Raw genomic sequence first — 25,843 nt, 5'->3', positions numbered from 1 at the left:
AAAAGAACAAGTTTATTTTCACTGACCATTTTTCCTCTGCTTTGCAATCAAGCATGATTCAGCTCTGTACAGTGGTAAACGGCTTTTCTTATCTAATAAATAAGATTCTCAGAAACCACCAATATAGCTGTAGATTCATTTTCATTTTATTTTTAGAAGTTATATTATAATTAAGTTTTCTGTTTTAAATTTACTAACTTTACTAATCAATTCTTTCCTATGAATTGAGAATGTAGTAATGTGTAGTGTATCTGGCAATGTACATGTAATACTTATTGTAATATGTTTTCAACAATAAACACAATGCTGTGCTATTTAATCCATTGAAAAAGTCACTGTCCTATGCGCTAAAGCATTTTGATGTGATAGGCATGCACTATTAATAAAAAATAAAATGTCATGGTATAGCAATATGCATAGAACTTAAAAGCTATCAAGTTATAACTGGCTTGGTAGATTGTAGACAATATATGTCAGTAAGTGTAGCTGTACTCCAACTTTATGAAAACTAAAACTTAAAGTATGTGTAATATTCATGTCACAAAACGACATACTTTGTATCTTTCTCCCTTTTTGATTTAGATACCTTGTGTCTGTCTTGGAAGAATAGTCACAGACTTTACACTTCTAAATAAATATAACATTTTTATCATTTAAACTACTTCACATATATTACTTACTTGATTTTCAACTTATTATCTGGTATGCTCTATATAAATGAAGAACACTAAGAAGAGAGAACTTTTATCTCTCACTTGCTATTCTCTCCAGATACAAAGAACAATGCCCAGCAGAGAACAAACATCCAGTAATTATTTAGCAAATAAACAAAAACTGTCCCCTATTCTTTCTATTTGTCAAGTCTGATACATAACAGCCTCTCAAGATATGAATACCTTTCTAAAATATATAAATCTAAAAATAAAATGGACCAAAAACTGAAGAACTATGAATAATAGGCCAAGAAGTTACATTTCATATTGCAGCAAACTTAACCTTATTTATCCTTTGATTTTTATTTCCCTCTTCCTAGTTTCTATATTCATTCTTACTTATACTCAAGTGGTAGATATTTTGATAGCTTGAGTTATCACTAAGTTCCTCCCATGCTTTTGGAAAATGATATCATATAAATATAACTCAATTTAATGTAGCACATGGCCACAATGAAAAGTGTGTAAAGATTTTTTCTTTTTTATATTTTTATCTATTTATTACATATACAATGTTATGCCTGTATGTCTGCCTGGAGGCCAAAAGAGGGCACCAGATCTCATTACAGATGTTTGTGAGCCACCATGTGATTGCTGGAAATTGAACTCAGGACCTCTGGAAGGGCAGCCAGGGCTCTTAACTGCTGAGCCATCTCTCCAGCCCCAAGTGTGTAAAGTTTTAAAAAGTACAACAATAGTAATAAAATATACTGGGAGAGTCATAAAAAGAAAAACTCGTGAACCATCTCCCACAACACTGAACTGAAGGAAATTAACAGTCTGGATCTAGTCTGCGATTTCTCGTTTATTGAAGGCATAAACAAATTTAAAAGAAAAAAAAGCATCAAATTTCTCAGACAAAACATTCTCATACCATGTGTACAACTTACTCTCTGTGAGTAATTTTCCTATTAATAATCTATATTTAAATAACATTTAAAAAAATGACAAACTTTGCCAACAAAAGACTATAATAACCCAAGTATTTCTTACTAAGTTGTTGTCGTCCTGGAAAGCATAGTGCAGAGTTGTTATCCACTTGTTGTCCCCGTTCACCAGCACGTCCCTCTCCTCACGAAAGCATGCTGTCTGAAAGGGAAAGAATACTTTATACAAGTATCCTAGAAAGCACCATCCAAACAACTGCTCAAAGTGTGTATCACAGTCTAAAATGTTTAATATGTTTTTACAATTGCTATAGTCCGAAGCAATTCACAGAATTATTTAGCTTATCACAGACCAACCAACCTATTACCTAGATGATATAAATGTCCAAATTTGCCATTGCCACTTTACCAATTTTTGTTTGTTTGTTTATTTTCAAGACAAGGTTTCTCTGTAGCTTTAGAGCCTACTCTGTAGGTTGGCCTAGAACTCACAGAAATCCACCTATCTCTGCTTCCCGAGTGCTGGGATTAAAAGCACATGCCACCTCCACCTAGCACCCACTTTATCACTTTTAAAGACATAAAAAAATGAACATTACAGGTGCCTTTGACTTTCTGATTATATTTTAAAGTAAGACTGAACTCGGGATCTTGTGTATGCAAGACAGTTTGTACTCATGAGCTATATCATCAGCTCATACAGTTGGTACTAGTTATAAGGAAGATTAAGTAGCCATGATACATGAAACAAATTATTATACAATTAGCCCTCATATTCTCATGTATATACACAAAGAACTTATTTGAACAAACAGAATTGCCAAAGCCTGAAATTAAATAGCAGTATCTGAGAAAATACTACAACAAGTCAATGTAATCCATCTGAAATCGTGATTTAAACTGTCAGTCAAGTTACTAAAATCTATGATATTTTACTTTAGTTCACTTTAGGAGGAAAACAAAATCATGTTACATACTTACTACTAAATCCTGCTATATGGCTTAACTGACCTAATATGGTTTGCACTTAATATTTCAGAAGGCTGACAGAGTCCAGGAAAGCCCTTTCCTGGCTTTATTTCACAACAGTGACCTGAAAATTTAAAGGCAATCCAGCTAAAATCCAGTAGTAACTGCTGTGTCACCCAATTCCAAACTGACAATTCCAAACCAACAAAACTCAGAAGACTTTAGTAAAAACAACAAATTAAACTGTAAATTCTAATCTATCCTGAATTGCTCAGTAAAAACATGCATAAACAAACATAATGAACTATGATATACAATTGTAAACATATACAGAAGTAGATAGTCTGACTAAATTCCTTTTCCCAAGTACTGTCACAAATTACAGCAATTATTACATTACATTCTCACATACCACCATCCCTCAGTGTCACTGGTGTACACATATATCTACATGCATACTTTATAAAAAGTCTCAGGCATTACATTATCTAGTCGTAAATATTTAACTATTAAGCTATCTTCTTAAAGCACAGGTAGTAGATCTAGATATAAGGCACACTGCATATATTTTGTTTAACATACTTTGTCCTCAGCTGCTTATGCCAACTGGGAAAGATATTACTGGTATCTGGTAAAGAGAAGCCAGGATGCTTCACCACACAGTGCACAGAACAGCTTCCACAAGAAATGACTAAGGATCAATAATGGGCCTGTTAAGAAAAATCTGTTCTTCATCAGTATTAAGCCATGATAAACGAACACTCCAGTGGTGTGAAGGTGCTCTAGGAATTCAATCATAATTCTGAAGGAAAAGAAACCATATCTAAAGAAAAAAATTTTAATTCCCTCTACAATTTGGGTCTCTAAAAACACAATGAACGAGGCATGGTGGCATGTGCCTGTAATCACAGTGCTTAAGAGGAGAAAGCAAGATCACGAGCTCAAATCATCCTTGGCTAGCTAAAAAACATGACACTGCTTCAACAAACCAACACCTCACAACATAACATATGCACAGTGTTACCAGGACCACAGAGCTAATTTAGATTTAGTTGCTCATTTTCCTAACTTTTTTTTATTATTATTTTAGGCAGGGTTTTTCTATGTAGCCCTGGCTGTCCCGGAACTCACTCTGTAGGCCAGGATGGCTTCAAACTCAGAGATTCACCTCTCTGCCACGTGAGTGCTGGGATTAAAGGCATGCACCACCACCATCTGGTTGATTTTGAAATTTCAACCAAGCATTTTGCTTGCCAGAGTGATTTAACTTTCATACACTTTCACATTTTTCTGTATTCAGTAATATGTTCTTTAAATTTTATGCTTAATGGATTGCTGGGATAATGAGCAACAAGAATTCCTATGTTGAAACAGAAGTTAAATAAGGTCTATACATAAAGAATAATCCTGCAAAGCTATCACATGACTCTTAACATTCATAAAATACATTCATCAAATTAGTGATCCTATACAGCACATCAAAACTACATGTATCGTGCCTTCAGGATGACTCAGTCAGTAAAAAGTGCTTGCCATTCAATTCTGATGACCTGAGTCTTGTTCCTAGATCCCAGAGAAGGGGGACAGATGATGAAATAATCTCCTGAAAGTTGTCCTCTAACCTCCATACACATGTATGAATAGCAAGTACATGTGTATACTCCTACTTACATATCATGTACTTGTACATGCATGTATCTGTGCGTGCACACACACACACATACATACATACATACATACACACACACACACTCATACAATAAATTTAGATGAAAATCAGTCACAAAGTATACTGATGATTACACCTAGTTTGGCTTCTCATTTACTGAAAATAAAAATAAAGGGTTCTCTCCTTCACAAAAAAAAATACTGTTACAGAGAAATTTTTCAAATAATAGGATATTTAAAGTCTAAGATTTTCATTTTGAAAAATAAATGGAATTTATCTTAATATTTTCATTTTTTATAGCAAGGCACTGAATTTAATATTTTTGGTTGCTTGGTTTTGTGTGTGTGTGTGTGTGTGTGTGTGTGAGAGAGAGAGAGAGAGAGAGAGAGAGAGAGGGGGGGGGGGGGGGGAGGGAGGGAGGGAGGGAGGGAGGGAGGGAGGGGAGAGCCTTGAACTTGTTATCTAACTAAGGATAAGCTAGAATTCTTTATCTTTCTGTCTCTAACTCCTAAATGCTGGACCCAGCTTTTAAATTTACTTTCAAACATACAGTTTAACATATATTTGATGGTCACACAAAAAATGAGACATAGACGACATAGACATTTTTAAGTAGTCAGTAAAAAAAAAAACGTTTTAATATAACTAACAAAAATAATTTGATAATATCTGTATTTGGCAAGTGTGCTTAAAATGCACACAGTTACATACTCTGAGTTAATAATTAAACATTTATTTAAGCAATAGCTTCCAAAGTTTTCATGTATTCCCCACCCCAAGCCCAGGATTTCCACTAAAATAAGTTTAATTTGGAAGGTGGTTAAGTTGTAACATACACATAACCTATGAAATCTTTTCACAGAAAAACTATCCTAAGATCCTTTCAACATCTCTTCACACAAACTGGAGCCCTCAGGGCAGCCCCAGCAATATCTCTGGTTAAGAGTGCTTTATAGTTCTACATTTTTATTTTTTTTAATGTTTACTAGATGTGTGTGCATAGGTGTATGCACATGTATGCAGGTGCCTAGGTCCAACAGTGCACACTTGTGGAGTCAGAGGACAACTTTGTGATGTCAGCTTTCTCTTTCCATCACAGGTTCCAGGGATCCAACTTCCACTAAGCCCCTCACAGCCCTCTCTGACTGCATTCTGTGGATGGCATGGCTGGTTCTGATAGTCTTTCTTCTCTCATTTTGAAATTTCCTTTTTACAAATATACAATGTTAATTTTAGTGAAATAATTAAAAGCACTAATAATTTGAGTATGCCTTGCGATGTATTCAGACTATACATCAACTCACTAAAGGATTCCAATATCTATGTCCAAAATTTTTTACTACCAACATGTTTTAAAATAGTCTAAACTAAAAACCTAAGCGCCATCAACTTTTACAGAGCATAAAGACTCACCTCAGCTCTTTTCAGCATTTCCCACTTGTTCAGAATTTTCATGGCAAATACTTTATCTGCATTTTTCAATTTAACTACAGCAACCTAGAAAAGATAAAGGAAATACAACTTTTAAAGTATCACAAAAAATACTTTATCCATTTTCCATTTTTGTCTCTGTAAGAAAAAATAAATACCAATATCAATTATTTCAATGCCGCTCAATTCTAAGATCCTAAGTAAAATGTCAAATTAAAATTTTACATTAGTGAACATATGTCAAACAAATGAACCATTATTTGTGAACCATTCTGCTGCGTATTTTACATTATATCTTCCTTTCCGAGTTTTCTGCCTAGGAATTTAAACTCATCATCTGTTGCAAAGAAATTGACCACGATGCACAATATAAAATCAGATCTTACAGGACAATGCATGCCAGATTTCAGCACAGTATTACAGGGGATACAGTTATCAAAGGAGAGATATTCTATGGGAAAGAAGTAATACATGGACTGAAGATAATGGTGCTTTTTATTCCACATACTTTTACCCACTATGCATGTATTCCAACCCATCCTTTCCCTTCCTCCCCCAATTCCCAGCAAAGAGCATTTATGACTAACAGTTTTACAAATTGTGGACTACACACATCCTTTCCAACAATAAAAAGCAACAAATGCTCCTGTGTTTTATATATCAAAAAACTGACAAATGAGCCGGGCGATGGTGGCGCACGCCTTTAATCCCAGCACTCGGGAGGCAGAGGCAGGCGGATCTCTGTGAGTTCGAGACCAGCCTGGTCTACAAGAGCTAGTTCCAGGACAGGCTCCAAAGCCACAGAGAAACCCTGTCTCGAAAAACCAAAAAAAAAAAAAAAAAAAAAAAAAAAACTGACAAATGCAAATAAGACTATTCTCGCTGTCAACAAAATGATTACATTTCTGTTTCTACTGTTGTTTTCATTTAACTAGATAATCTCTTTAGGGCCCTTCCATTTGCTGGTTTGTTACAGGGTTGAAACGAAACCACAGAAAAGGCAGGCAAATATTCACCAACAACATTTCTGGTAACTGAGAGGCACCACTAGAGAAAAGAATTACTATCTGTTGCAGTTTGGATATTAGGTGTCCCTCAAAAGTCCATGTGGTGGTAAAAGTTTGGTCCCCTGTGCAGCACTTCGGATGATGGCAGAAGTTTTAAACGCTTAATAATAGTGGGTGCCTTTAAGCTGTTGCAGTCTGTAGGACTGTAAACTGACTTAAGTATTTCCTCCATCCTTTTCTTCCTATCAGGTAGATGGTTTTATTTTGCCACACACTCCCAGAACAATACGTTACTTCATTACAGGTTCAAAAGCAAAGCATTAACTGATTACACACTAAAATCTCCAAAACCATAAGCCAACATAAATTTTCCTTTTTATAAGGGAATTATTTGAGGCATTTTATTATAGTAGTTGGTAGGTAACAACACAATATCCTAACATGAAGGCAAGATCATGTGTACAAATCTTTACAGTTCAAAGGAAAATTTCCAAGAATAAAAAATAGATTTAAATTCAAGCTCTAATTTTTAAATAAATTTTGATAGCACATGTGCATATTAAGGGCACTTTAAAAATTTGTATCTAGATGAGATTTTCATCAAAGTAATATGATGACATAATTAAAATCAGTGCATAATATTTCTAAGTAGCTGTAATAAACAATTATGCTATTAATTAAAATGGTGGAGGATGTGTCAGGAAGATAGCTCAGTAAAAAACCTAGCCACACAAGCAAGTCTAACAAACTGAGTTCAATTGATCCTTGTAACCCATGTAAAAAGCCTGATGTAGTGGTGCACATCTGTAATCTCAGTATTCATATGGAAATATGGAAGGTATGGATAGAATTGCCTGGAAGCTTCCAGGCCAGGCAGTTTGAAGTACACAGTATAGCAGCAGAAACAAGAGACCATGCATCAACAAGGTAAGAGCTAATGGCCAAGTTGTCCTCGAACCTCCATATGCCCAACAACATGCATCCAATGTCCGAATGCCAGGCACTATACTAATATTTCACATGGGTCTTCAACCCCTCAAATGCAATTCAAAAAGCCAAAACATTTCATAACTCACTTAGCATTGTATGTTAAAACCAGGAGATTATTAGTCTTTTGTTATGGTTGGGTGTTGTTGCTGTTTTAATATCTCTTACTGTAAAAACAAAAAATGTTTAGCCAGAGAATAGTTATGCACGTCATTAATCTCAGCATTCAGGAGGCAGAGGCAGTAGGATCTCTATGAGTTCCAGGACAGCCTGTCTATAGAGCAAGTTCAGGACAGCCAGAGCTACACAGAGAAATTCTGTCTCAAAAAACCAAAGTGAAGTTTCACTTCAGAAGCATGTTGCGTAAGTCTGCTTCAAGTCTTGAGAGGGTGATGTGTAAGAATGTACACTACATTATGTTCTGAGATTCCCAGAATACTGAACTCAAAACAACCTGTGGGTTGTGCAGCTCCGCAGAAGAGGTGAACAGTGATAGTAGGCAGCATCCACTCAACACCCCAACACTTAGCTAGCACTTACTGGGGTGTTAGAAAGGTGGTGGCAATATGAATTCTGAAGCCAGTCTATTGGTCTCAAATCTTGATTTTATCATATCACTGTATAATCCCGGGCTTCTTTTTTTTGCGCCCCCTCCAGGTTTCTTATTTAAAGAATTGCCTTTTAATATTTTATTTTTCTCATCAATGGTGAGTTTAATAAATGTACTTACATTATATAGATATAGTAAAGATCAAAATAATTGATATGCATATAAAGTACTTATTACTACAGGGTCTGGAGTCCAGTTAAGTGTTCAATAGATTGTCAGCTGTCACCATGCATCTGTACCTCTACTTTAAACACCCACTCTCCCCATCTCCATCTACCACTACTGCGTGACAGCCAGTATGTCTTACAATCCCTTTAGCACTAAAAAGAAACAGTTCTTCAATTTACAGTTTTAAGTTTGTAACTCTGACACTATACATATACACAGAAATTCCCTCAATTGAAAAAATTCCACATACAAATAAAAAGCAAGTCATAATATTAAACATAGTATAGTTTTCAGTAGTATAATACTAGAACTAACAAATCTTCTTACAGAGAAAATAGACAAAATAATCCAAAAGAAACTATTCATGTGTTTGAAGAAATATTAAGAATATTATTTGACAGAGAAAAACTTAAAGTCACCATATTATATAAGACATAAGTTTACAAAACATTGTAGATCATAATTATTTTTCTACATATACCTATACATAAAATAAATCATAAATTTCCAGGCCAAATATTAAAAGGTTAGACACCAAAATCCTAAAAGATGAACTACTTCTAAAGTTCTTCAAAGAGGTATGACTTTTATTTGCCTTTCTACCTCTTCTGTAGGATACACACACCACTCATCTTGGTCATGACATGAACACTAGCTATATGTGTGGTAGTGTATGGTAAGGACCAACAAGAGACACAGTTCACACGTGTTCATGGTAGGATGGAATACTATGCTACTGCATAGCAAAAAATACTCTCCACAACACCTTAGAAAAGAATTGCCTAAAAACTTTTCCGGAATGAACTGTGGTTTAGAGAAACAACAGTCAACTCAAGAAACTCTCCTGAATTATCAAATTAATGCCATGATAAAAAAAGATTATGAAACTCCCAAGTTGATCATTGACCTGTTCCTCTTTGTTTATACTACAAATCATTTCCATCTTCATGGTAGTAGAAAAACAACAAAAATAAAGCTGTCTCAGACCTCCCACTTTATATCTTGTACGTTCAAGTAGCAAAGTCAAGAGGCACATAGAGGATGGTTTGAAAGAAAAAGACACTCAATGGGAGTAGCACTACTAGGAGGTGTGGCTAAGTTGGAGTGGGTGTGGCCTTGCTGGAGGAAGTGTGTCACTGTGGGGGTGGATTTTGAGGGCTCATATATGCTCAAGCCACACCCAGCATCTCAGTTCACTTCCTGTTGCATGTAAGATGGAGAACTCTCTCAAGAAGTAGCAAACTCTCCAGCATCATGTCTGCCTGCATACAGCTATATCTCACCATGATGATAATGGACTGAACCTCTAAAACTGTAAACTGCCATCTCAATTAAATGTTTCCTTTATACGAGTTGCCATGGTCATGGTGTCTCTTCACAGCAATAGAAACTGTAACTAAAACAGTATGTTACGTTATTCCTTAGAATAGTAGTAGAGCACTTGCATAACATGCAAAAGGCTCTGAGTTCCATGACCAACACATATACACACATAAACACGATTAAAAAGTACATTAGTATGGACTAAAAATTACAAACAAAAATACATTTCTAAAATATCAGTGATGATTTTAATAATTCCTGTAAACATTCTTTGGTGTTAGTAAACCTGTACACAGTACAGAAATGATCAGCATGTGACAAATATACTAATAGGCGATTGAACACAACCTATATATTACTGTGTGTAATTACAGCCCCTAAGAATGACCACACTATGTAACATAGGATTTCAATATCCAAGCAGTTCTGCATGTTTTGAATGGCATTCAGAAATGTAGTCTACCTCTGATATAGTCAGAATTCACCATACCTTCTCTTCTGCCCCAATATACCTTGCCGTCATACCTTACCTGACCCTTCTATCTGTACTCATTCACAATCTATTCTCAACAGTACAAAACAATATGCTTAAATGTAGTTCTGATTACATCATTCTCTTACTCCAAGCTTCTAGTGATTTTCTATCTCCCTTAAAGTTAAAAAGTCAAAGTCCTTAACATAAACTATAAAGCCAGCTTACCGCCCTGGCCTCTACTAACCATTTAGCTCACCTTTGTTCAAGCCATAATGCTTACCTTGTACAATCCCACCTTATGATTTTGCACTTGATTTCTCCCCAGATCTACTGAATACTCTTATCTCCACAGAGCCACTGAGTCTGCTTTCTCACACCCTCACTGAAATGTCACTATGTCCTTTGAACTTTCTATTACATTTCTTTGCTTCCTTTTCACCTTAATTCTCATAATTATTTAACATAATATATATACACTACATAGCCTAACAATGTACAACACTTTTTGTCCCACAGCTCTTTTGGAGTAGGGATTTTTACCTCCTCTGTTCACTAACATATGGTTAGTGCCTGAGAGTCATCAGGTACTCAATAAATACATTCTAGAAAGATGAATGCTTTGTAAGTCATGTGGGTAAATATATGCTGAACATTATAAGAGATCAATATTCTCACCTGCAAGTACACTACAACACAGATGTTGAAATCTAGAAATAAGGCTAGTGATAATCGACCTTTTGTATGATTTATGGAGTCTGTAATCAAGCTCACACTGTTCCCCTATCAGGACTTTCAAAGACTCACGTTTGAAAATAGGACATTATTGTTGTTACTATTGACCATTTATTGTTTTACATATTTCTCTCAAGTTCTCCTATATAGCACCTAAAATTATTTTTATTAATAAAACTAAAAACACTTATTTCTGAAAAAAAATGCACTGTACATGTACTACATATGCTAAGCACATTACATATATTACTAATTTAATCCCTCCACCAATCTGAAGGGTGTTCTTTCATCCCCACTTTAAAAACCAGTAAACTAGTCTGTCATGGTAGAACTTCGGAGGCAGGGACAAGAGATAGCTTCAAGTTCAAGACTAGCCTGGTCTACATAGAGAGTTCCAATACAGCCAGAGCTACACATCAAGACTGTATCTCAACAACTAATAAAACAAATTGGAGGACATCTTAGACTACACAGTACATTCCAGGCGAGCGTGCAAGCATGCACTACAGAGAAAGACACTGTCTCAAACAAACGAGAAAACTGAAAAATTATTCTATGAATGATCAATTATTCATATCAATTAAAGAAATTTTAGGATCAGGGTATGGCTGTGTGGTAGAACTGGCCTCACATACATGAGACCCTGGGTTCAATTCCCAGCATTGGCAAATAAATAAATAAATAAATAAATAAATAGATTTTTTTAAGAAGGCAAACTAAAATCTAAAATCACTACAAACTATTTATTAAACAGCCAGAAGTGTGATCTTGATAAAAACATAACTTATACATCGAGCAGCAATAGCCAAAATATTTAAATCAGGTACAGCCTGGGCATCAACCAATTAAACAGACACAAATTATAAAAGCTGATGTGCCCACACCTGTGGGTCCTTTGGACTACAGACCGGAACTATCAAAGGCAAATCATGCACTAAATTTAGTTTCTTCTCCCAGGAGTTTCAGGAGAGCCTGAACAAGAGTCTTTATAGAAAATGAGTGCCTACAGGTATCCTCCCCTTCCAGGCCCTCGCACTAAACCTACATGGACACATAAGGAACCAGGTAATTAGAGGAAGCAAGCTAATTAAAAGCTTTTGACACCTGAAGCAGGGGTAGCAGGCCAAAGCAGCAAGCTTTCACAACAAGCTCTGAAGCCCAGAAGCCTGGAAGCTGCCGGAGCAAGGCTGGAGCAGGCAGAAGCGGTGAGCCACCAGGAAGCTGTGGACAGGTAACACCCAGGGCGTAAATTAAAGGTTTTCCTGAAAGCAAAAAGGAAAACCCAGCGTTAAGTTAAGCAGTAACTGACACGAGTGTGTTGTAGAGAGAAGATTCTTAACTCACAGAGCTGCTGAATTTCAACTTTAATGTTTCCCACAGTGTATGTATTTCTTGTAAGAGTTTTTAAAACTAATTTATTTACATGGTTTGTCTATCTACCAAAAAAAACTTAATTGATGGTGGGAAAAGTATTAAACTGACAGAAATGTTCCTATTAGATATCTATTCCAGAAGTGAGCCTTTTCGTAGATCCTGGTAGAAACAAAATAGTTCAAAGTTAATAATTACCTGTTTCGGATCTTTGCATTCTTAATCTTAGCTTCTAAGAGTCACAGAATATGTATGTATGTGTGTGTGTGTGTGTGTGTGTGTGTGTGTGTGTGCAAAAGAGAGATGCTTACATTAGGAAGGAGCTTATTTTCTTCTCAATTTGAAAAGTAAATTTGAAAAATAAAGGTAGGAAATCTCTTTCCTTTCTGTCAGTAGGATTATGTCACACGGATTAGGGTCAACAACTGTCCTCTTACTACTGTCCTGACAGGTCCCAATTCAACATCACTCTGTTGTATTAGTCAGTGGGTGAGAATGGTTGGCTGAGACTTCAATACCACTACTCTATACATACATTTTGAGACCCAAAGTTAGCGTTTTAGAGAAAGTAGTTCAAAGTCTTCAGTTTGATTCCACATTAAGTTTGATGCCTTTTAATAGAAGTTCCTGATAATGCTGAACTGGATGTGACTCCAGTGTGCTACTGAAAATCCAGAGGCAAAGACAAGTAAAAGAGTTCTTTGAATTTGACCTCATAGAGGTCAAACAGGATGCAACTACAGAGCAGAAACCCAAACTATAAAAATCATCCAGAATCTACATAAGACAAAGGACTGAAGATATTTATGAATAATAAGCAGACTAAGAACTAGTAAAGCTGGGTTCTCAGAGGATGAAAACACCAGTGTTCAAATCAAGCCAAGAATATGTGCCTGACTTAGGTATTTCCCCTTTATTTATTTATAGACTATTTTGAAAAGTAAATGCCTTAATTTACTTTTCACCTCAATCTCATGAAATGACAAAAGATATATTTTGAAGGGATAAACCATAATAACAATACAAGACATAAAGACTGACATCAGTTGATTAAAAACAATATTTTAAAGAATTCTATAAATTCAGGATGAGCAGAATAGGATCAGACAGAGAGATAAGAATGGAAAAACTACAGTCTATATTACACATTTCAGGATTTTCATGAAAGTAAGAGTAATGTTAAAGACTTCAAGCTAAAGAATCTATAAACTCAAGGATATAAAGGGCTCAGTGTGAAGACTCCAAGCTTGATCTCTTTGGGGGTAGAAGGATAACTGTATACTAAAAGTATACAAAATAAGAACTTGAAAAAAACCCAGTGAGGTGATGGCAAATGCCTCTATTCCAGCACTTTGTGTGTGGAGGGGGGGCTGTCCAGGAGTTCGAGGTCATCTTTGGCTACGTTTAAAGTTGGAAGTTAACCTGGACTTCCTGAGACTGTCTCAACAAAGAGAGAAGTGTTAGTAGCAATGTCACTCACTGTCCCCTCTAGCATGGCTTGGGGTTTGAATGAGAACTAGAACTTCACTTTAGAGAAGAACTAGAACGACCTCCTAGAGTCTTCCCATCAGTCATACCTACTCACAGCCACCCTCCCCACTGCAGGTCCCTGGGATGTCATGAAACCCAACTCAGAAACCCAGTTAAAGACACCCAAAGCCAGGCGTCTCTCTACCTGCTGTTCACCTATCAGTCACTGTACTTACCATGTCAACTAGTCAAGAGTCTAAACCCTGAAATTCAAAGTGGTTATAGCACTGAAACTCAGGTATCATTCAACAAGTCCACAACTTGACAAACTGGAACAACAGCAAACAAAGACCTAAACACCCACCCAATAGAGGCATGACCAGATAGTCACACCAAAGAAACACCACAAATGTCCTAACTCCAGATGCACAGATTCCATCGTAAACTCAAACAAGTAAGACAATAATAACCTTCCTCCAAAAATTGGCATGCAGACTGTCATATTCCCTGAGAAAAGTCATTTAGATGAAGCCCAAGACAACAATTACAAAAGAATCTGAGTATGTTCAAGGACCTGAAAAAGCATATAACCTAACGCCTTAATGAAGATCATGAAAACACAGTAGAATAAACTAATAAAAACAATTTAAAATAGGAAAATAGAATTTAACAAAGAAATAAAATTGCTAAAGAAAACTAAAACTGATAAAAACCTTGAAATGTATAACTCAAATCAAAACACTATGAGGAAAGTCTCACCAAGAGACTGGATGAAGTGAAAGAGAGAAAGTCAGGTCTTAAAAACAAAGTAGAAGAAATGTAACACTTGATCAAAGAAAACGTTAAATTGAAAAAAATCAGGAACAAAACATCCAAGAGCCAGGTGGTGGTGGTGCATGCCTTTAATCCCAACACTCAGGAGGCAAAGGCAGGTGGATCTCTGTGAGTTCAAGGCTAACCTGGTCTACAAGAGCTAGTTCCAGGACAGATTCCAAAACTACAAAAAGAAACCCTGTCTGAAAAAACCAGAAGAAAAAAAAGAAAGTAACCATCCAAGAAATCTGGGATACTCAGAAAGGACCGAATCTATCTATGAATAATATAGGTATGGGGGGGGGGGAGAAACACCAGTTAAAAGCACAGAATATATTTTTAATGAAATCATATGAGAAAATTTTCCCAGTCTTAAAAAAGAGAAGCCTATAAAGAAATATACAGAACACCAAATAGACAAGACAAAAAAAAGAACTCCCTTCAATAAATAATAATCAAATATTAAATGTAGAAAGAAAGGATATTAAAACGCTGCAAGAGAAAAAGACCAAATCTCTAGTAAAAACTAGCCCGTTAGAGTAACACATGACTTTTCAATGGATACTTTGAAAGTCAGAAGGGCCAGGACTGATGTTCTACAAGCCTTAAGAGACTAGAGAAGTTAGTCCAGATTACCATACCCAGAAAAAGTATCAGTCATAACTGAAGGAAAAAGAAAAAAAAATGTTTTCTTGATGATGACAAACCTTAAGGAATTTATTTATGTTCACCAATCCAGCTCTACAGAGGACACCAGAAGGAAAACATCAGTTTAAAGTAGTTAACCACATTGAAGAAGATGCAATAAGTAATCTAGAACAGATAAACAAGAGTCTTAAAGAAGATAACAAAATGACAAGAACCAGTGAACGCTGTTCAGTAACTCTCTAATACGAATGGTCGTGGCTCCCCCAAACACACAAACTAACAGCCTGGATTAGGAAAAAGGACCCATCTTTCTGCTGTCTCCCCAGAAGCACACCTCAGCATCAAGAACAGACACCACCTTAGAGTAAAAAGATGAAAACAGGATACTTCAAGCAAACAGAACCAATTTGAAGCAAGCAGGCTTGGTTATTTCAGTATCTAACAAAATAACTGCAATTCAAAATTAATTAGAAAGACATTACACACTCACTAAAGGAAAAAAATCCACCAAGAGGATATTACAAATCTAAATATTTGTACACCAAAACAAAGGCACTCAAATTCATAAAAGAAACACTATTATATAAAATTACATCTTGACCCTAACTCGTTGATGATGAGTAAATTCAATACTTCACTTTCACCAATAGAAAGGTCATCCAGACAAATACTGCATAGAGAAACTCTAGATTTAAATAATGTAAGTGACAAATATTCACAGAATATTCCACCCAAACACTGAAAAATACTTTCTTGTAAGTTACCTATAGAACTTTCCCCCAAAATTGAATGCATATTATGATACAAAGCAAATCACAACAAATATAGGAAAATTTAAATAACATCCTGTATCCTATCTGACGACCATGGATTAAAGCTGAATATCAACAATAGAAACCAGCAGAAGTACACAAAATAATTAAAATTAAACAACTCACTAATGAATGAAAACTGAGTCAATAAGTAAATTAAAAACTTAGAATTTAATGAAAATGAAAACATAACATCTATGGAAAACAATCAAAGCAGTTTCAAGAAGAAAGTTCACAGTATAAAATACCTATATAAAAGAGAATGGAAATATATTTGTAACTTAATAATACAGTTGAAAGCTTTAGAAAAATAAGAATAAACCCCCAAAAAGTGAAGACGGGAAAAAATAATCAAACACAGGGCCGAAACTGATGAATGAGAAATGGGGCATAAATACTAAGAACCAATGAAACTGAGTTAATTCTTTGACAAAAAATCAACAAACATAACAAACATTTAGCCAAATTAACAAAAAGAACAAGAGGATCCAAATTAATAAAACTAGAGATGGAAAGGAAGAGATTATAACAGATATTGAGGAAATTAAGAAACCATAAAAATACTTTAAAAATTGTATTCTACAAACTGGAAAAACTAAATGAATGGATTTTTAATATATATATATAAATCTAACCAAAGTTAAAACATCAAGATGAAAGAATTTAAACAAATCCAGAACTCTTAGTGAAATAAAAACAATAATCAAAAGTCTTCCAACTTAAAAGAAATACAGGGCTAGATAACTAACATCAAAAGAAATGGAAGGAACATTTCCAAACTGTTTTATGAAATCACTATTACCCAAATAACAAAACTATACAAAGAAACAATGAAAAAGAAAAATATGGACCAATATCCCATATAAACATAAATTCTCAATAAAATACTTGCAAACTGAATCCAAGAATATATCAAAAAAGATCACCCACAATGATCAAGTCGACTTCATCCCAGAGATGCAAAGATTGTGCAACATATGCAAACCAATAAATGTAACCCACTAGATAAACAGACTGAAAGACAAAAACCACATGATCATCTCATTAGATGCAGAAAAAGGTCCTTGACAAAAGCAACATCCCTTTATGATAAAAGTCCTGAAGAGACCAGACATACAAGGACATATCTCAACATAATAAAAATAATTTACAGTCAACATTATACATGAAGAGAAACTCAAAGTATTTCCACTAAAATCAGCAACAAGACAAGGATGTCCACTCTCTTCATACCTGTCCAACATAGTATTTGAAGTTAGCTAGAGCAATAAGACAACTGAAGGAGATCAAAGGGGATACAAACAGGAAAGGAAAGATCCAAAGTATCTTTATTTGCAGATATGACTGTACACATAAGTGACCCTAAAAATTCCACCAGTGAATTCTTACAGCTCATGTACACTTTTAGAAAAGTAGCAGGATACAAAATTAATATATAGAAATCAGTATCCTTCCTATATAGAAAAGACAAATGAGCTGAACAAGAAATCAGGGAAACATCACCTCTCACAATAGCCTTGAAGGAAAAAAAAAAAACAAAAACAGCACATCTTGGAATAACTCTCACTCACTATGCAAGTAAAAGATTTGTATGCTAAAAACTTTAAGAGATTAAAGAAGCCATCATCAGGAAAATGGGTGACCTCTCATGCTCATGGATAATATCAATGATATTGTGAAGCTGTCCATCACACCAAAACCTTCAGATTCTATGCAACCCTCTTCAAAATTCCAAAACAATTCACCTTGTTGAAGGATGTGTGTCACTGAGGACAGGTTTTAAGGTTTCAAAATCCTACATCATTTCCAGTCAGCTCTCTGCCTTATAGTTGTGTCTCAAGACATAAGCTCTTAAGTACTTTTCCAGCACCATGCCATGCCTGGCTGGCTGCTGCTGTGCTCCTTGATATGATAATCAGGAACTCTTCTAACCTCTGAAACCGTAAGCCCCAAATTAAACACTTTCTTTTATAAATTACCTTAATCATAGTGTTATATCACAAAAGAAAAGTAATTAAGATTGTCACTATGGAAATCAGTTCGGAGGTTCCTCAAAAAAGCTGCCAATCCAACTATACCACTCTTAGGCATATATTCAAAGGACCACAGAGATACTCGCTGTTGTTTATTGCTACTCTTTCATAATAGCCAGAAACTGGAAAACAGTCAAGACACCTATCAACTCATGAGTCAATAATGAAAAAGTAGTACTTTTAGACAATGGAATATTTCTTGGATGTTAAGAAAAAATATATTATGAAATCTTCATGTAAATAGAGAGATCCAGAAACAATAATGCTGAGTGAAGTAACCCAGTTCCAGACAGACAAACACTGCATACTTTTCCTTATATGTGGATGTTAGCGTTATGTATGTATTTAGAATAGCCACAGAGGTTAGAACTAATAAAGAACTGGGGAGGGGTAAGGGGCAAATCTTCCAAGAAGGAGAAAAAAATACACTGTCATAAAGGAATAAAGAGATAATTACAACAGGAAGATTAAAGAGGGTGGTGAATGGGAGATCAGAAAAGGGGGATAATGGGGAGGGATAACTATACCTTAAGGCTTTTTAAAAAGCCATATGGAAACCTTCCACTGTAGAAGCTCCCTAAAATATATAAAATGGGTTTAAATGGAGTGAGCATACAATGGGAAAGCCAACACCCCAACTAGACATCACATGCTACGAAATAAAACCCAGTACCAGGAATTAGTTACATCTTTTTAAGTAATTGATCAAAGGAATACATAGGCCACCACCCCTCAAAGATTTACAGGCTATTACAAATACTACTGCTAAAGACACCACATAAATATGGCATAAAATATGAAGAAGTTGAGTTGGTACTAACTAGATAGAAGCTTCATTGTAGTAATAGGAGCGGCGGGGCTGCATCCCCAGCACCCCGGCCGCCTGCTAGCTTATGCCGGAAATAACAACACACAAACTGTATTCATTTAAACACTGCTTGGCCCATTTCTATCTAGCCTCTTCTAGGCTAATTCTCACATATTAATTTAGCCCATTTCTAATCATCTGTGTTGCACCCCAAGGTGCGCTTACCAGGAAGATTCTAGCCTACGTCCATCCTGGGTCGGAGCTGAATCGCGTCTGTCTGCCCGGGAGCTGGGAGCAAGGTGTCTCTCTGAGGCATCTGCTCCCTAGCGGAGAGCTGTCGAGTCTGAGCTCACTTCCTCTTCCTCCCAGCATTCTGTTCTGTTTTCTCCACCCACCTGTGTTCTAACCTATGAGGGCCAGCCAAGCAGTTTCTTTATTTTTTTAACCAATGACCTTCCTCCATCACTTCATCTCTACTAGCTAGCATTCAGTGCTGGAAGGTGCTATAAGCTAACAGAAAAGAAAAGTAGTCATCAATTTCACCCAGTTATAAACCCTGTGAACTACAATAACAATAATAACCTTCCTGCAAGATATACCCACTGATACAATAATGGGATTAAACAACACCTTTTAAAAATTAGATTAAAGGCCTTTTCCATGAAACATAGCCCATACCTGATACTGTTAATGAGGCTAAGAAACTGAAACTAGAGAGATCATGGCCCTAGAGAGAAACCCATTACTGTTATTCTGATAAGTGAACATAGCAATAAAATGACTTATAATGACATACTGCTATACCCAGTATAGCACTCAATCCTCATCAGAGAAGCTTCTTTCAGTAAGATGGTAATTAACACAGGACCCCACAACTGGCCAAGGTGCAGACAGTGAGAACTTTGGAGTGCTCAGCATTAAATGGTACATCTAAATCACATCTCTCCATTCAAGGATCTATGAAGAAGGGGAGGGAAGACTGGTAGAAGATCCAGACACAACAGAGCAGATACAAAAATGTTTCACAAAAACTGTAATAGCATGCACAAACTCAAGCCAGACAAAAATCTCAGCGTGGAGGAGGAAAAATAGGTACAAAGCTCCACCTCTAGCCAGGAAATTTTGTTAACAGATAGCTGCTGGCAGAGGGAAAATCAGCTTTCTTCAATGCAGGACCAAAGCTCATGAGTAGTTTCCAATGAAAATCTGACTCCATCTTTTGTTGTGTTTTAGTTCTTTTTTTTCTTTTTAAGAGGGAGAAAAAACATGAAGTTGGATGGGTAGGAAAGTGGGGAATGTTCTGGAAAAAGTTGGAGGAAGGGAAATATGATCAAAATATAGGAAATTGTCAAAGGATAAATTAAAACATTTTTTAAATTAGTATAATAATTAGAAATTGCAAACCTAGCTTTTGAGCCCCTGCTTGTAATCCCAACTACACAAGAAGCTGACACAAGTGGATTATCTGAACTACAAAGTGAGTTTAAAGCTTGGCTGGGCAGCTTAGTGAGACTATGAATCAAACTAAAAGTAAGGAAGAATATAACTAGGGTGAACGAGTCCCTAGGTGTATGAGCCGAAGTACATGAAAAGTTCCCATCTCTCTTCTGAAGTTATAAATCATAATCAATCCAAAGAAAGTTGGGTATAAATTCTTTGGTTGATCTGTAACTCTGATATTCTAATGAAAGAAATCCTTTTTTTAAGTCTACAAGCTGGTTTTAATATTCATGGAAAGAAAGGAGAGAGAACATTAATATACCTCTACTGATGGTGTGGAAGATTGGACAGATGCCATGAATGACTTTCCTAAAATCATAAATGTAGAATCTAGGAAAGCTGCCTAATAAGCAGATTTACAAAGATTGTAGATTACAAACCCATAAACAATAACAAAAACAAAACAACCAGCAAATCTATGTATTAGTAAATGGTAGTTAATACTGCAATTGGCATTTCTAAAATCTGTGACATTCAACAATTCTACACGTTTCGGTAGTTTTGAAATACATGGCAAATTATGATTGCCTACAGTCACCCTAGTGAACTACAGACTAATTGTTCCTACCCTACCATCTTTGGATTCTTATTATCTAAGTGTTGTTCAAGGTTTCTGTCCTACCTGGTTTACACAGTCATTAAGTCCCAAAGAAATCACACAGAGATCTGCATTAGTTATAAACTGACTGACCCATTAGCTCAGGCTTCTTATTAACTCTTATAACTTATATTAGCCCATTATTCTTGTCTATGATAGCCACGTGGCTTGGTACCTTATTTAGCGAGGCAGTCACATCTTACTTCTTATGTGGTTGGGTCACAACTGCAGACTAGGACTTCTTTCTTCCAAGAATTCTCCTGTTCTCATTGACCTGCCTCTACTTCCTGTCTGGTTATACCACCTATACTTCCTGCCTGGCTACTGGCCAATCAGCATTTATTTAAAATATGATTGATAGAATACAGATCATTGTCCCACATCATCTAAGCAAACTTTCTCTGTTCTCATCCCATTCTCGTACTTTAGTGACCACTATTTCTTCCCTTTCCCTCTCTTCTTTTTCTCCCCTTCTTTTCTATTCTACGAACTGAAACTTTTTAGCTTTCACATATGACTGAAAACAATGTTTTCTGTGCCTGGTGTATTTCACTAAGCACAATGTCCTCAAGTTCCATCCACGATGCCACAAATGACAGCATTTCATTATTCCTGTGTTTGAAAATATCACAGTGTGTGTGAGTGTGTGTGTATGTGCATGCGTGCAAGCTTATGTATACCCATGTGCTTGACATTTTCTTTAAAAATTTTAAAAAGTTTTCTTTAAAAATTTTAAATTTTAAAAAGTTCTTTAAAAAATTTTAAATCAATTGGTTCCAGATCTTGGCTACTGTGAGCATACTGTAATGCAGGTATCTCTGTAATATATTGAGTTTATTTCCTTTAGATAAGTATCAAATGGGATTGCTGTTTAGTATGACAATTCCATTTCTGGTTTTTTTTTTTTTTGCAACCTCCACCCTGTTTTCAGGAAAGGCTACACTAATCAAATCCATATCAAAATGTGTCAAAGACTTCTCCTTTCTCTACATCCATTGAGTGTTTGCAAGTTTTATGTCATTCTGGTCCTAGCCCTTCTAAGATGTTATCTTATCAGGACCCATAGGTGCAATGGGCACCACCTATGTAAAAGATGAATAATGGACTTATACACCGTTATTTCTCTCAGTACTGGGTAATATAAAGCTATACAACACACATGCACCCACACACCTAGTCCTTTTCCTTCCACCTTGCGATACAGTCAAAACACTCACTACCAGATTTTAGATTTTCAGACTCCAAACTATGACTTTTACTTATACAGTATGCAGTTTCAGTTATTTACATCACATATGAGCAACATTTCAATGGCTCTCAACATCCCGAGGATGGAGGCAGGAAGATACTTTTGAGTACAGCCAAGTCTCTAAGCCTAGCTACACTGCTTCCTAGATGATAAACTTTCTGGTGTCAGGATCGACAGCATTCTTCCAAAGCAGAAATCAAAGTTCTTATATATAAGAATTGACAGGCAGATGAAGCCTTCTGTGTATATGCTGACTTGCAGCTCAAATCTGAAGTAGCTACATGAAGTAAACAAACTGTCAAGAGGCCAATACCACTGGCAACCTACTGATGGCTAGTTGCCTGCTCCTAGAACTGACTGGGTAATCAAGGTATTTCCAAGAAAATAGCTACTATACAATCAAATTGGGCATCCTAGTTAGAATCCACCAGGTCTAGAAAAAGTCAGGGTCTACCACAGCCCTCAAACAAGACTTCCAAGCATTCTTACTTACATATGACAAGTTGGATTAGCATGGTGATGAAAATGGGAATTTCTGATCCCCATCTATCATCCCCACCAACAGACAACATCTCAGAGACCCAGCTGGACTCAAACTCTCCTGTCTCAGCCTCCTAAGTACTGGAATTAAAGATGTGGGATGTGCACCACAATTCCTGGCTTTGTTTTCAGTTAAGTTTCTTTCAGTTCAGATAGTATTCAAGAAATTACACAGTGACTAATGGGGTTTCTGGAGCAGAAGCTCTGGACTAGACCAAACTTTGTGTTAACGATTTGATTTGATCTCATATGAGACAGCCCTCTATCTCTCACACACAAAAATAACTCTAAATCCTGGCTTATCCATCAGCCTCCTCCTAGGACTGACTCAAACTGCTGACAAAGCAGAGCGACCTTTTAAGTTTTCTAATAAGGACTTTCATATACACTAGCATTCTAGGCAGTGCCTGCTGCTCCAAACATTCCCCTGCCAACACATCACTACAGAGCAAAGCTGAGTGAGAGGCTGAAGGATGTGACTTCACCTTTTCCTAAGTATAATACGGAATTCCTAGCAGCCCACAGTTTCTCTTAATAAGTAGCTACTTTCTAGATGTGGAATGAGTTAAGAGGAGAGATGGCAGGGGCCATATTAAATAAAGAAAGTACTTTCTGAAGTGACTAGATCTGCTGGGCCTCCAAGGGCACACCCTCTCTCTGTTCTGTAGAATAAATACAATTTTTTTAAATACAAGTTTCATTACCAGTGTGCCAGGGTTGACCATGCAAAAAAAATAATTCTAAACATAGCTAGAAATATGTTAATTGTAGACTTTATATTCCAATAGGGTAACTTCAAATAAAGGTGAATAGCCACTACCAAAACCAAAGTTGATTCAATGAAAACTAATTTCTATCTACTGGTAAATACCAGCTTTTACTGTTTTTAAAGGACACTGCTTTATTATACCAATAATTTCAACATGGAGTGAAATAACTTTCATAAAAAGGTTTTACCTTCAAAAAAGACACACCCCTAAGTACTGGTATGTTCATCTGCTTTACTTTCTAATTTCTAATATTGCATAGGAAAAAGTTTTAGTTTTGTTTAATTTTTTTTATTTATTTTTATTTATTTATTTATTAAAGATTTCTGTCTCTTCCCTGCCACCGCCTCCCATTTCCCTCTCCCTCCCCCAATCAAGTCCCCCTCCCTCGAAAGCCCAAAGAGCAATCAGGGTTCCCAGCCCTGTGTTAATTTTTTGTTTGGTTTGTTTGGTTTTGGTTTGGTTTTTTGAGACAGGGTTTCTCTGTGTAACAAACCTAGCTGTCCTGAAACTAGCTCTTATAGACCAAACTGGTCTTGAACTCACAGAGATCTGCCTGCCTCTGCCTCCAAAGTTCTGGGATTAAAGGCGTACAAGAAACATTTTCTTAAAAGCAGCCTATAATCCCAGCTATTCAGTAGCACAAGGCAGGAGGATTGCAAGTTCAAAGCTAGCATAGACCACACACCGCATTAAAACCCAGTTCAACAACTTAATTAAATTCTGTCTCAAAATTAAAAGACAAAACATGTCTACTGGTGTAGCTCAATGTCAGTGCAATAGCCTAGCATATGCAAGGCCCTGGATTCAATCTCTAGCACCAGCAAAAAAGAGAGGGCATGGGGAGATAGCTAAAGGTAAACTGCTTGGGAGGTAGGTAGAGTGTTTGTCATACAAGCATGAGGTCCTGTGTTAGGTAACTCCAATGAATCACATAATCTGTAATCACAGAGGAGGAAAACAGGTGGATCCCTGGAGCTCACTGGTCATAAGATTAATTGAACCAATAAGCTCCAGTTCAGCGAGAAACTGAATCTGAGGGAAATATCCAACATCAAACCATGACCTCCACACACTCGGACACTCATCTGAAATGTATATACATCATCATCATCATCACCATCCCCCCCCCAACACACACACAGAGGGAGACAAAAAGAGTGTCCGACTTCTCCACATAAGTCCTTATACATAGTATTTAATAGATTTTAAAGCTAATTTGATAGGTAAACACATTTGGATTTATTATGGTTTTGTTTTTGTTTTGTTTGTTTCTCTGATTTTGTTTTTTTTTTTTGAGACAGGGTTTCTCTGTTTAACAGTCCAAGCTGTCCTAGAACTAGCTCTTGTAGACTAGGCTGACCTCAAACTCAAAAAGGTTCACCTGCCTCTACTTACCAAGTACTGGGATTAAAGGAGTGTGCCACCACCACCTAGCTTTATTAAGACTTTTTATGAATTAATTCAGCTTATAACATTATTTCTTTGTTAGCTTTCATGGAAAGTTTCTATGGTCCAATATATTTGGTGTTCTGTAAGTGTCTTGTATCTTGATAGGTATCACCTTATTTAGGTTAGGGAAATTTTCTTCTATGATTTTGTTGAAATATTTTCTGTACCTTTGTCCTATGTTTCTTCTCCCTCCTCTATTCCTATTATTCGTAGATTTAGTCTTCATAGTATCCTAGTTTTCCTGGATGTTTTGTGCCTGGATTTTCTCAGACTTAACATTTTCTTTGACTAAGGTATCCATTTATTCTATTTTGTCCCCCAATGCCTAAGACTCTCTTCCACCTCTTGAATTCTGTTGGTGAGGCTTGCCTCTGAGGTTCCTGTTCAAGTTTTCGATTTTCCCATTTTTCAGATTTCCCTCAGTCTGGGTTTTATTGATTCCATTTCTACTTTCATGTCTTGAACAGTTTTCTTCATTTCATTCCATTGTTGTTTCTGTTTCCATAGATTTCATCAACAGACTTATCCATATCTTCTTTAAAGTAATAGGCTATTTTGTTGTCTATTCATAATAGATATTCTGTTATGCTCCAGCTATATTGCATTTCTCTGGGCCTACTAGAGTAGAGTTGTTTGGCTTTAGTGATGACATATTATTCTTGCTATTAATGATTGTGCTTTTATGGTAGATTTGGGGCATCTGGATTTGGGATGATTGTAATTATAGGTGCTGGTACCCAGTCTTGTCTTTGTTGGGTGGGTGTTTTGTTGCTTGGTTTCTGTTGCCTTCTCCAGTTCTTTGGAGTTTGGT

General features: G+C 36.2%; 1 protein-coding gene across 16 annotated transcripts in view; it reads right to left on the bottom strand.

Annotated features, from left to right (window-relative positions):
- The window catches only part of Cdc42bpa (CDC42 binding protein kinase alpha), a 229,419-nt gene that overhangs the window by 143,021 nt on the left and 60,555 nt on the right, over positions 1–25,843 (bottom strand). For 15 of the 16 annotated variants that reach the window (XM_041635351.1, XM_041635358.1, XM_041635352.1 and 12 more), the window contains exons 3-4: positions 5,652–5,735; positions 1,707–1,802 (exon numbers count right to left, since the gene is read on the bottom strand). In XM_041635351.1, the coding sequence (XP_041491285.1) occupies positions 1,707–1,802; positions 5,652–5,735 (180 nt within the window). Of the gene's footprint in view, positions 1–1,706; positions 1,803–5,651; positions 5,736–12,075; positions 12,234–25,843 lie in introns of all 16 variants that reach the window. The other variant, XM_041635364.1, reaches the window with a different exon arrangement.

This window comes from Microtus oregoni, unplaced genomic scaffold (genome assembly GCF_018167655.1).
Source record: "Microtus oregoni isolate MIOR12 unplaced genomic scaffold, Mior012 000047F_ref0000412, whole genome shotgun sequence".
NCBI lineage: Eukaryota > Metazoa > Chordata > Mammalia > Rodentia > Cricetidae > Microtus > Microtus oregoni.
This window is presented reverse-complemented; position numbering and strand designations above follow the sequence as displayed.